This window comes from Eublepharis macularius, chromosome 19 (assembly GCF_028583425.1).
Source record: "Eublepharis macularius isolate TG4126 chromosome 19, MPM_Emac_v1.0, whole genome shotgun sequence".
Classification (NCBI taxonomy): Eukaryota; Metazoa; Chordata; class Lepidosauria; order Squamata; family Eublepharidae; genus Eublepharis; species Eublepharis macularius.
Genome location: NC_072808.1, coordinates 13,641,577 through 13,654,373, shown reverse-complemented (window position 1 = coordinate 13,654,373; position 12,797 = coordinate 13,641,577). Strand labels below are relative to the sequence as shown.

The 12,797-nt window shown below is 41.3% G+C and overlaps 1 protein-coding gene across 1 annotated transcript; it reads left to right on the top strand.

Moving 5' to 3' along the window:
- The first annotated feature begins 7,369 nt into the window (after positions 1 to 7,369).
- On the top strand, positions 7,370 to 8,296 carry LOC129346453 (olfactory receptor 13H1-like). Its single transcript, XM_055003805.1, has one exon. It carries the CDS (start codon positions 7,370 to 7,372, stop codon positions 8,294 to 8,296), a length of 927 nt encoding a protein of 308 aa, XP_054859780.1.
- The last annotated feature ends 4,501 nt before the right edge of the window (positions 8,297 to 12,797 follow it).

The following is a 12,797-nucleotide window of genomic DNA, read 5'->3' as shown; positions in this document are numbered from 1 at the left end:
GCCATTTCCACACACGTTGAATAATGCACTTTCAATGCACTTTCGTAATCCTTTAGAAGTGGATTTTTTGTTCCACACATGGAAAATTAGTTTCAAATGTTCACTAAAGAGTATTGAAAGTGGATTATCCAACGTGTGTGGAAGCAGCCAGAGAGAGAGAGAATGAGTGAGTGAGTGAGTGAGTGAGTGAGTGAGTGAGTGAGTGAGTGCAAGCCGAGTGGGGCTGGTCTCCAAAGGAACGTAAGCTGCTTTGAATTCATTTTGCTCTGCTGCTTTATTTTCATGTGTGACTTGTGAGGGAGGGAGGGAGGGAGAGAGAGAGAGAGAGAGAGAGAGAGAGAGAGAGAGAGTGAGTGCAAGCTAAGTGGGGTTGGTCTCCAAAGGAACATAAGCTGCTTTTAATTCATTCTGCTTTAAGGAGATACCTGGAGATTTTTGGGGAAAGGGGCCTGAGGGGTGAATGTTGCCTTCTGACACACTTCTGGTGTGGCATATGCTAATGAGATATGCTAATGAGTTCCTGCAGTTCTTTTTCTAGGAAATGACCCCTGATGGAATGTATGCGTCTTTGGATTTGTGGATTGCAGATCATTGTATATATTTATGGATGTACTATACGTGTCATGATCTTTGTATGTAATTAATGCACAAAGCGCACTTTGAATTAAAAAAAACATTTTCTTAAAAGTGATCTATTGTTAATGGTTTAATTCTACATAGGGGGCTTTTGCCAATTTATTAGTCACAAGGAATAACAATCAAAGGGGCATTTGGAGACTCAACGGAATGGGGGATGCGAGAAAATCACACACCCCTTGACAGAAATCCCAGCCGGAAATTTCCAAAGATCCAGGCCATTAAGGCTTGGAATTCTCGTGCTGTTCCTTGTATGTTTTGTTTGCAGAGGAATCTTCAAATTTTGAATTTATCCTGTGAATTTAATATTTCACTAGGAATTCTAATCCTAGGAGGGAAAGGCAGATGAAAGTAATGTCTTATTATGACAGTCCAAAAACAAAACAATACTGGATTTTGCCTCAAAGCTCAGCCCGGGAGTGAATTCCTTCACCACCTGATGCATTTCCAAAGTTATCTAGAGAAATGTCCCCATTGACTAAATGTGAAGACAGTTGATGCAATCTCATGTTGCTGCTTTGAGCTTCTGCTCTAGTCTTCTTGGCTAATTGTCTCCGTGGGATGTGGTCCCTCTGGGCTCCCAAAGAAAGCTGTGGCCTTCAGAATGAAATCATACCTTTAAAAATGGCCATGGATACAATATAACTTCTTTGGTGACACCATCCTGGATTTGGCTCGTCACCCTTGGCTGCAACAAAATAGAGGATGAAGATGAAGTAAGAATAATGATGCATCTTTATTTGTTTATTTCTTTAAATAACACTATTCACCTAATATTTGCAGAATATAGTTCATAGGTTTTTAGTTCACTTGCGTTCGTATTAGGTGGATTTCCTAAAAGGTATGACATCACGTCTGCTAATGATTCCAAAAACTATGGTTGTTGTGGGTTTTCCGGGCTGTATTGCCGTGGTCTTGGCATTGTAGTTCCTGGCGTTTCGTCAGCAGCTGTGACTGGCATCTTCAGAGGTGTAGCACCAAAAGACAGAGATCTCTCAGTGTCACAGTGTGGAGAAGATGTTGGCAGGTAATTTCTATCTACTCAGGAAGGTGGGTTTGGGCTAAGTCATCCTGTAAGAGTTTCCCAGGGTATGGAATGCTAATGGAGGGAGGCTTCACTGTATCCTGAGGAGGTTCTTTTGCATATGGATTGGTGCTTGATATGCTAATCTTCTCTGCAGGGCCATTGTAGGATGTAGAGTATTGTGTTCGCCTGGTGTTTTTCAGGACTGGAAAGCATGCTGTATTCATTCTTAAAGTCTCTTCTTTCCTGTTGATTCCAAAAACGATTGCACTATTGGCCGTCAGATTCAGATACTTTATTTCATGCTCAATAATTTAAAGTACAGAATGATTCAATTCAATAAAATGGTTGATCAAATAGCCAAGTATTAATTACAAAATATAAAATATGTCGCTAAGAGAGAAAATCACTAAAAACCATTGAAAAAAATTTTGCCACAGCAAAAGTTACGCTTGGGTCTGTATCTGCTAAACGTTTTGCAACTACTTCTTGTTTCAAATCACACCCCCATTTCTGGATGTGTACTGAGATCCATTTATCTCTGGCGATTACAGGCTTCTTGCAGTCAGTAAAGAGGTGCCAAATAGTGTCTAGATTCCCTGATTTACAATCATAGAAATGGTTAGAAAAGGGGATCCCTAAAAACCTGTTAACTCTCCTAGTGGCAGAACATTTAATCTGGCTTTAGGCCATTGGCCATCAAGACTTCCTTTGTCAAAAAAATCTATGAAGTTATATATGAAACTGTCATAAATCCAACGTTCACTTTGAGGCATTGAGAATTCATTTCAGAGACATAACTTACAATTCACATCTCTCCATCTAGATTTTTTTTCAGCTGAGGTTTCGGGGGTGGGTGGGAGCCTTAAGTTTGCGTGTAAGCCTTCTTTATTTCTAATGTTGGATTGACCAAGGAGGAATAGGTTGCTGGACTTGTTAGAGAATTGGTCTGATGCAACAAGGCTTTTCTGATGTTCCACCTGGAGATGGGACCATATCTTCCCCTTGAGAAAGGTCTACAGCTCAGCGGCAGAGCATCATCCTTTCTGATGGCTCCATGTTCCGTCTCTAGCATTTCCAACTAAAATGATCTCGTAGTACATGATGTAGAAGACTTTTGTCTAAGATTCCAGAGAGCTCTTGCTTGTCAAAGTAGACAATGAGTGATTCCGCACACGTTGGATAATGCCCTTCCAATCCTCTTTATAGATCATTTGGAATGGATTTTTTTGTGTGTGGAACAAATAATCCACCTCAAACGATTGATAAAGTGCATTGAAAGTGCATTATCCAACGTGTGCGGAATCAGCCAACTGAAGTTGACAGACTCTCAAACAGCTTCACATTCCTATATTCTTAAGTTGTGGGTTTGGGAAGGAATAAGCACTTCACAGGTCTTATGTATTGGTGGAGACTGATTCCCTGATCTCGCCACTGGATGTCTAGTGTGAATCTGATTTTAGCATCATTTACATGACAAAATCTTGTGAAACTCACAGCCTCTTTTTTTCCTTCAAAATTCATGGAACACTTGAGAATAACAACTCACTTCTTGTTTTTAATTCAGTCTTGTAGAAAATGTTAACTAAACTTGTAGGACTGGAGTGGTTACACTTTTTCCTCATCCAGTTTTAACAAAGTTCTTGTAGAAGGATGATGGGAGAGTGGACTTTGAAATGCAGACCAATCCTAAACATTTTTACTTGGAAGGAAGTCTCGCTCAGTATCATAGGTCTTCTTTGTTCCCAGGAATTGTGACAAAGATCACAAAATAAAATCCCATCCATGCATAAAAGAAATCCCCAATAAACTCTGTAGGACTTAAATAAGCATGCATGACATTGAATGTCATATATTTACAGTACAATCCTAAGAAGAGTTACTCCAGTCTGCTTAAGATTGAACAGTTATTCAATGAGAACGTGAGAAATCATTTTGTTAATGATATTATTGTGACAAGAAATGGAAAGATTTGATGCCAAGAGACAAAGAAAGCATTTTGCAGAGAAAAGAGCATGACTTCTTGTGTTTTCTTAAATGAAACAAGGTCTGGAACGAGGTCGGTCATGATGAACATTTAGATGGCTTTTCCACAGTTCCTAAAAACAAATGCTACTTCAGTTGTGGTGAGAGCATGCCCTTGGAACTGGATCATTAGAAACATTTATTGCTTATAGATAAATTATTAATCAAAGAGGGGAAATAGGCTAACGTAAGAGATCAGCTGAAGCAGACCAAATTTCCTCCTATTTTAGCATTTTCTCTCTGATACCTGATGCCCACAGGCAGACTGAAAGCAAACCATACAGATAACTATACAAAACCCCCAAAACACAGTCACCATAATACTTTTTATGGGGACCAGCCAAATTATGCATAACAGTTTGCAAGCTTTCATGTTCTCCGGAACCCTTCTTCAGGCTTGATGTTGCAAAAAAATATAAAAAATATGAACAAAGAGCTGGTAGGACATGCTGTTAAAGTTCTGTTGTCATGTTGAGCTTAGATGTTAGCTGAAGAACTAATGCTGCTATTCAGTGACACCCAGATTTTTATAAGCAAAAGGTTATAAAATCCTTCCATTATGCAAAAAAAAACTCCAAAAACCAAAATCGGCAAATGGCTGTTTTATCTCTCTGCATAGCAAGAATTAACATCCTTTTGGGGAAGTAGAGATAACATTGGACAGACATTCCATCAACTTTGGATCAATTTCGTATGTTACATGAGGTTCTCCGGCTGATGTGGAATTTTAAGTTACCAGTCATAGTTAATATCCACTGATATTTTGGACAAAGGCCCCAACTTATTACACATATGTGTTCCTATCACAAAAAATGAACATTAACAACAACAAAACAGACATGGGCCGTTTCCAGACGGCTTACCTGCAGCCGCTCCATGCCGCAACGTCGCGGATCGTGCCGGGGAAAACGCGAAATATCGCGTTTTCTCGCGCGAGTTTTGTGCGATGTCGCGCAGGTAAGCCGTCTGGAAACGGCCATGGTTGGGGGGGGGGGGATTGTAGACTTGTAGCCTTTCTATTGTTCAATACCTCTGTTTAAAATAGTCCTTTTTCCTGCTTTCCGGACAGCTGGAGTTCCTGTCAGAGAAGATGATGGTATTTTGTCCTAAGAAGGTACCAGCATTGCTGTATTAAAATACTCAGCTTGTTGTAATCCTACAAAGGAGGAGACTTGAGTGGGTTTTTTTTAACAGCTATGCACACCAGTTTGTGTTCATATTGCACAGAACTTCCTTTGACCTGGCTCTTTGCTTCAAATGGACACAGGGATCAACCTGTGGAGAGGCCCCGTCATAAAGGGACAGGAGAGTGATTCTGTCAAAGTCTTAGCAAGACAAGAGGTCAGTGATTTTTTAAATTAATCAAATGTCGAATTAATTAGAAATAAAATACCAGATAGAAAGAGATAACAAAACATACATTCACTCTGAGGTGCCATAGGATAGGGAGATGTATCCATTTGTGCCATCCTGTCTGAAAGTCTGAGAAGGAGGCTTTCTTGGCACTGCTGATAGAGGTCTGAATTTTCACACTGCCTGGGGCAGAGGAGCAGTTTTGATCGATGGCATCTCTCAGTACAATTTTTGACGTAGAGGTAAAGACAAGCAAAGAGATGCTAAGTTAGCAGCTAAGTATTTGGAGCCATGATGACAACTGCATTTATACACCGCTCTTCTAGACAGATTAGTGCCTCACCCAGAATGATGAACAAGTTAGTGTTATTATTATCCTCACAATGCAGTTGGGGAGCTGGGACTGAGAGGAGGGGCTGACCCAAGGTCACCTGCTGAGCTCATGGCAGAAGTGGGATTCGAACCAGTAGAGTGCTGATTCGTAGCCGAACCACTTAACCACTGTGCTACAGCAGCTCTGAGATTGTACACACACTAGCAAACCCATCGGTTGGTTTATTTTACCTGTAATAATTAATCTTCAGTAATTATGAATAATAAATTAATAATTAAATAAAAATTAAATCAAGCCTCAGTTTAATCTAATGGTGGTGTTTATATTTTTCTTTTGGGATGGAGGACCAACGTTCATGAAGGTCTCACCAAACACAAATGTGTGTAAATGGAACAAATTTCCAATTATCATTTTCTCCAAGTGTATATTGGATTTCTGCTGGTTTTAAATTCTTCCAGATTTGCATTTATAGACCCTATTACATTGTTTATTCAAATGTCCTTGAAAATGATCATATCAACCCACATTGTATAACTGGCCATGAGTCTCAGTGATAAAGGCTGACTAAATAAAATAAAATAAAATAAAATAAAATAAAATAAAATAAAATAAAATAAAATAAAATAAATGTGTTCCTATCTTCTTTTTTGCCATTTTGCTGGTGAAAAAGAGCCCTGTGGTGCAGAGTGGTAAGCTGCAGTACTGCAGTCCAAGCTCTACCCACAACGTGATTTCGATCCTGGTAGAAGCTGGGTTCAGGTAGCCGGCTCAAGGTTGACTCAGCCTTCCATCCTTCCGAGGTTGGTAAAATATGTTCCCAGTTTCCTGGGGGTAAAATGTAGATGACTGGGGAAGGCAATGGCAAACCAACCTGTAACAGAAGTTTGCCAAGAAAACATCGTGCAAGATGTATGTATGAAACAATCAATCAATCCTCACAGAAGCATTTGTTGCATCTGCAGAAATGGCATAGGAATTGGAACACACAGAGCAGAACTACAAGTGACAAAAGGCACAGGTTGGACACTTGTCAGCTTCCCTCAAGTTTTGATGGGAAATGTAGGCATCCTGGTCTTGCAGCTTGGATCTCCGACTGCTGTCCAATGGACTTTTCAACTGTCACTTGTCCAACATTCCGCCAAGCTGCCTACATTTCCCATCAAAACTTGAGGGAAGCTGACAAGTGTCCAACCTGTGCCTTTTGTCACTTGTAGTTCTGCTCTTAGATGCACAACTAAACTTTAGCTCTAGTTACACAGGGATAAGAACAGGGGATCAAACTTACAACCTTCTTGTTTGTTTTTTTTCATGGTGGAGCATGGATTCACATGACGCAATGTCCCCCCCCCCCCCGTCTCCTTTTTTGCCATTTTGCTGGGGACATGCAGATCCTCAGTAGGTTGCTCAGTGTAGGTTTCGTAAGTTAAACTAAGTAGGATAATTCAGAACTCATTGTGAATGAATTCCTCTTGCAATGCTGAAGATATACCAGAATGCCCATTTCCTTGGGCATTTCTTAGAAATGAGGAGGGCTGGGCAATGGCTCAGCAGCAGTAGAGCTTCTGTTTTGCTTAAACTATTCGATCAGTGGGAAATAATCAAGATGGAAAGTAACAGGTAGTTGAAATGAATTCTCCCATTGCATTTGATTACAGACCTCTCTTGCACTATAATTTGGTATCTTTCCTAATATCAGCATGCTTTTTCGAGAGGTCTGCAATTGCAGACTTCAATGGAAAAAAACAGATTCATCTAGTAAAGCTTTAATTGTATGTTTTGCTTTGGAGAGATTGGTGTGGGGGAGATTGAAAAGGTATACATGCATCTGTATTTGCACGTATGTTCTTTCCACTCTGGGTACAACTTAGTGACAAAAAAAGATTTTTTTAACCTGATTATCCATATAAATGTTTAACAAACTAGTGAATAATCATGACTGTAGGATGAAATTTCCTAGCAATTATACTATAATTCTCTATTTCTCTTGTTCAGGAAATATGGAAGACTGGGATAACGCAACCACAGTGGCTGAGTTTGTGCTCGTGGGCCTCTCCAGACAGCCCCGTGTGCGTACTGCCTTGTTTTTCCTCTTCTTGGCAATGTATGCAGTCACCATAGCTGGGAATGGTCTCATTGTGCTGCTAATTGTGGTAGATTCACACCTCCACACACCCATGTACTTCTTCCTCAGCAACCTCTCCTTCATCGACGTCTGCTATGTCACCACCACTGTCCCACAGATGCTGGCACACTGCATCAGAGACAAAGCCGTTATACCTCTGGGCAACTGTTTGGCACAAATGAACATTGCTGTTTTTTTGGGAGTGGCAGAGTGCCTCTTGCTGGCTGTGATGGCTTATGACCGCTTTGTGGCAATATGCAGCCCTCTACACTACAGTTTAATCATGAATCGAAGGGTGTGCCACATGCTGGCAGTCGGCCTGTGGATCATCTCTTTCCTTTTGACCATCGTACCCTATCTCAGCATGCCAGCACGCTTCTGTGGGCGCAATGTGTTGAATCATTTTACGTGTGAGATCCAGGCAGTGTTGAAATTGGCCTGCTCTGATACTCATTCCAATGGTCTTAACATGCTGATATCAAGTGTGTTCACTCTTCTGTTCCCCTTTGCATTCATCCTGGTGACTTATGGGCGCATTGGTCTGGCTGTCCTGCGCATCCGCTCAGCCCAAGGCCGGGGGAAAGCTTTGTCAACCTGTGGCTCTCATTTGGCTGTGGTGGGTATTTTTTATGGCACTGCCTTGGCTGCATACCTGAAACCTCAGGCAAAGACTGTCACAGATAGGGACAAAATAGTGGCTGTTTTTTACGCAGTCATCACTCCAATGCTCAACCCCCTGATCTACAGCCTGAGAAACAGGGATGTAACGGGAGCCTTATGGAGATTGATGGGAGGAAAGTAAAGAAATAAATTACTTCCTGACTCAGCGTCCATATTGATATCCTCTTAGGGCCAAGCTACACATGACGAATGACACTTGAACGGCAAGTGTATTTCTCCCTGTTCACTTGCCCTCCACTCAATCCACTTGCCGTTCACGTGTCATTCGTCGTGTGTAGCTTGGCCCTCAGCAAGACTGTGTATAGCTGTGTTTCCAGGGCTTTTTTTCAGCTGGAATGCAGTGGAACGGAGTTCCGGCACCTCTTGAAAATGGTCACATGGCTGATGGCCTCACCCCCTGTTCTCCAGAGGAGAGTATAGATTACCCTCCATGCCAGCACATGGAGGGCAATCTAAACTCCCCTCTGTCTGGAGATCAGGGGTTGGGGTCACTGGCCATGTGACCATTTTCACCAAGGGCACTTTAAACTTTAAAAAACTCCCCCTTGTTCCAGCTGACCCAAAGTGACATAATTGTGCGGTCCTGGGAGCGTGTGCACACTTTGCACATGCCAGGAGTTGCCCCCTGTGCTGGCAACCCACTGAGTTCCACCTCCTCTTTTCCCAGAAAAAAAGCCCTGTGTGTTTCTCTGATTCAGTTTGCGGTCTATATTTTTCTCCCTGTTGCACATGCAGAGCTTTTCCTGGCAATGAAGTTATATGTAGTATATAATGCATGCCCCCGTGCAAATCAGAGCTCTTGCAATGGAATTGTTGACCATAAAGCTATAAAAAACGTAGTTGCATCTTGGCTTTCATTTTCATTTTAAGTCGGGAAAAGTTATGCCTCGAGGCCGATGGGCAAGCCTCAGAAGACAAAGAGGTGCTCAAAAAAGATTGACAGAGGCTGGGGTGGGACTTCAGTGCCTATGCACCACATGACTACCTTATCATACTTGTTCTTTGCACATCTTTGCTGACAGAAACGTTTCAAACTCTGCAGCCAATGAACAAAAATAAAGGGAGTGAACCTACTTGCATGGCATAAGGGAATGAAGATGATAACTTAAGGAGCAAATAGAAAAGAGCAAGTGTCCAGTAGCACCTATAAGACTAACAAAATTTGTGCTGTGGTTTCGCAAACCACAGCTCACTTCTTCAGTTGGATATAAAAATAGAAAAATAGTAGTGCCAGTAGCACCTTGAAGACTAACCAACTTTACTGTAGCATAAGCTTTTGAGAACCACAGCTCTCTTCGTCAGATGCATGGAGGATAAGAAGAAACTGGCTATATATATATAGGTGGTAAGGGGAGAAGGGAGTAGATGCAAATCAGTTACTTCTTATAATGAGATCAGTTTGCTTCTGTTAATGAAATCAGTTAATTCTGATAATGAGAAAACCATTCATAGTTTCTATTCAATCCAAGTGGATATGTCATCCACATACTCTGCTCATTTCAGTCAACAAACCTCTCCTTCTACAGGTGTGCCCTTTGAACAAACCTTTAAGTTTGGTCTACCATAGAGCTTACCTCACAGCCGGTTCCTTGCATCAGCCTTGAGCTTACTTCTTGTGTTCCACTGGGATCTGCCACTAGAGAATAGAGCTAATTTAGAAGTCAATTCTGGTTGTCGATAGCTGGAAGAGACATCTGGATATAGTGGAGAATACCACTTCGAGTCCAGCTGTGTTCATCTCTTGAAAGGATCCATTTTGATATTCCTGTTTAGGATTCTAGATGTGACTATTTTTATTTTATTTTTTTCAAGGAACCAGGTTTTCTGTCACCTGTTATATTTCCCTCCATGGGCAGATTTTGCTGAGAGATTATTTAATCTAATAATCTCTTGCACTGAGAGGAATGCCCCCCAGTACTTATGCTATATATCTCCAAAAAGACAGAAATATAGATCTTCCACTAGAAGTATTGTCTGCATTTGGCTTTAGAAACATCCACTTTTGATTTAGGCAAGTATTTTAACAGGTCTGTCAATCCAAAAATCTCCTGCCCTAGGTCCCTATGATTCAGTAGATTACCACAGAGATTAAACAAATTCTTTGGATTAACTAGATGGCTTGTCTATAGCCTTAAAAGGAGGAAATAATACTGCTCAAAGGTGAGTTTAAATATTTTAAATATACATTTGATTACTGACCTTGGATTCCTTGCTGGCATTGTGTCCATTCCCATGAAGTTAATTTTCCATTTGATTCCCCCCCCCCCAATCACATACTTCACTGAATTGATTTACTCCCATTTGTGTTGGGGGGTGCAAAATTCTGTAGATCAAGGGCTGGAGTAGACATTGTGGCTGGAGAACCGTCAACAGATCCCCCATTTATTCTTTTAGATTTAAAAACAACCTGAGGAAAGAGAGGGTCATTCCCCCTTCCGTTGTCCAAATGCAAATCACACACACACACACACTCCTCGCTTCCAGCAGCTATTTGTCACAGAGGGAACCACATGGACAGCTGTGTGTTTTTGCCAGTACACCCAATAACAGGTGAATTACAACAGCAATGTGGCACAGCGGAAAGGGTGCATTGTAGCCGTCCTGATCTCACACATACATGATTGCAGCTTTCGAAAACTGTGACTTGGACCCAGCAGTGTGCAAGTAGAAATGTGCAACTAGTACAGTTCTCCAGTTGAGACACCTGGTATGTTATACAATATATATTATACATATTATTACTTTATATATACTATAGTGCCCAGAACCTGGATGCATGTGACTTTTCAAAAAGAGAAATTAGGTGGTAGGTGATTGTAATTTCCAGGGCCAGACTGTTACCACACAAGTGTATTTTTCTCATCTGAGGGCCAAGCTACAAGTGACGAATGACACTTGAACAGCAAGTGTATTTCTCCCTGTTCACTTGCCCTCCACTCAATCCACTTGCCATTCAAGTGTCATTTGTCACCTGTAGCTTGGCCCTGTGCGATGCCACCAAATTTTGTATCTAGGTGCATGTGTTTTATAAGCCAAGGTTTTTACTAAAAGCCCAACCTGCACTGCAGCCCTCCTTATCTCACACATACACAATTGCAGCTTTTGTAGTTCCATTTAAGAGACATCTTCAATACTGTGTGAATCCTAAAATGTACTTACTGTTTCACTTTTGCTACAACATCAGAGAGAGGTTTACAGAGAGCCAGTTTGGTGCAGTGATTAAGAGCATGGGACTCTAATCTGGAGAACCGGGTTTGATTCCCCACTCCTCCACTTGAAGCCAGCTGGGTGACCTTGGGCTAGTCACAGCTCTCTCAGAGCTCTCTCAGCCCCACCCACCTCACAGGGTGTATTGTTGTGGGAATAATAATAACATACTTTGTAAACCTCTCTGAGGGCCAAGCTACACATGACGAATGACACTTGAACGGCAAGTGGATTGAGTGGAGGGCAAGTGAACAGGGAGAAATACACTTGCTGTTCAAGTGTCATTCGTCATGTGTAGCTTGGCCCTGAGTGGGTATTAAGTCATCCTGAAGGGTGGTATATAAATTGTTGTTGTTGTTATAAACAGTAAGACCCCCACAAAAGAACATAGTTAGATGTGAAGTGATTTGCTCTAACCATAGAAATGGTTAGAAAAGGGGATCCCTAAAAACCTGTTAACTCTCCTAGTGGCAGAACATTTAATCTGGCTTTAGGCCATTGGCCGTCAAGACTTCCTTTGTCAAAAAAATCTATGAAGTTATATATGAAACTGTCATAAATCCAACGTTCACTTTGAGGCATTGAGAATTCATTTCAGAGACATAACTTACAATTCACATCTCTCCATCTAGATTTTTTTTCAGCTGAGGTTTCGGGGGTGGGTGGGAGCCTTAAGTTTGCGTGTAAGCCTTCTTTATCTCTAATGTTGGATTGGCCAAGGAGGAATAGGTTGCTGGACTTGTTAGAGAATTGGTCTGATGCAACAAGGCTTTTCTGATGTTCCACCTGGAGATGGGACCATATCTTCCCCTTGAGAAAGGTCTACAGCTCAGCGGCAGAGCATCATCCTTTCTGATGGCTCCATGTTCCGTCTCTAGCATTTCCAACTAAAATGATCTCGTAGTACATGATGTAGAAGACTTTTGTCTAAGATTCCAGAGAGCTCTTGCTTGTCAAAGTAGACAATGAGTGATTCCGCACACGTTGGATAATGCCCTTCCAATCCTCTTTATAGATCATTTGGAATGGATTTTTTTGTGTGTGGAACAAATAATCCACCTCAAACGATTGATAAAGTGCATTGAAAGTGCATTATCCAACGTGTGCGGAATCAGCCAACTGAAGTTGACAGACTCTCAAACAGCTTCACATTCCTATATTCTTAAGTTGTGGGTTTGGGAAGGAATAAGCACTTCACAGGTCTTATGTATTGGTGGAGACTGATTCCCTGATCTCGCCACTGGATGTCTAGTGTGAATCTGATTTTAGCATCATTTACATGACAAAATCTTGTGAAACTCACAGCCTCTTTTTTTCCTTCAAAATTCATGGAACACTTGAGAATAACAACTCACTTCTTGTTTTTAATTCAGTCTTGTAGAAAATGTTAACTAAACTTGTAGGACTGGAGTGGT

Coding starts and splice junctions, on each gene's coding strand:
- LOC129346453 (XM_055003805.1), top strand. CDS start 7,370: ATGGAAGACTGGGATAACGCAACCACAGTGGCTGAGTTTGTGCTCGTG.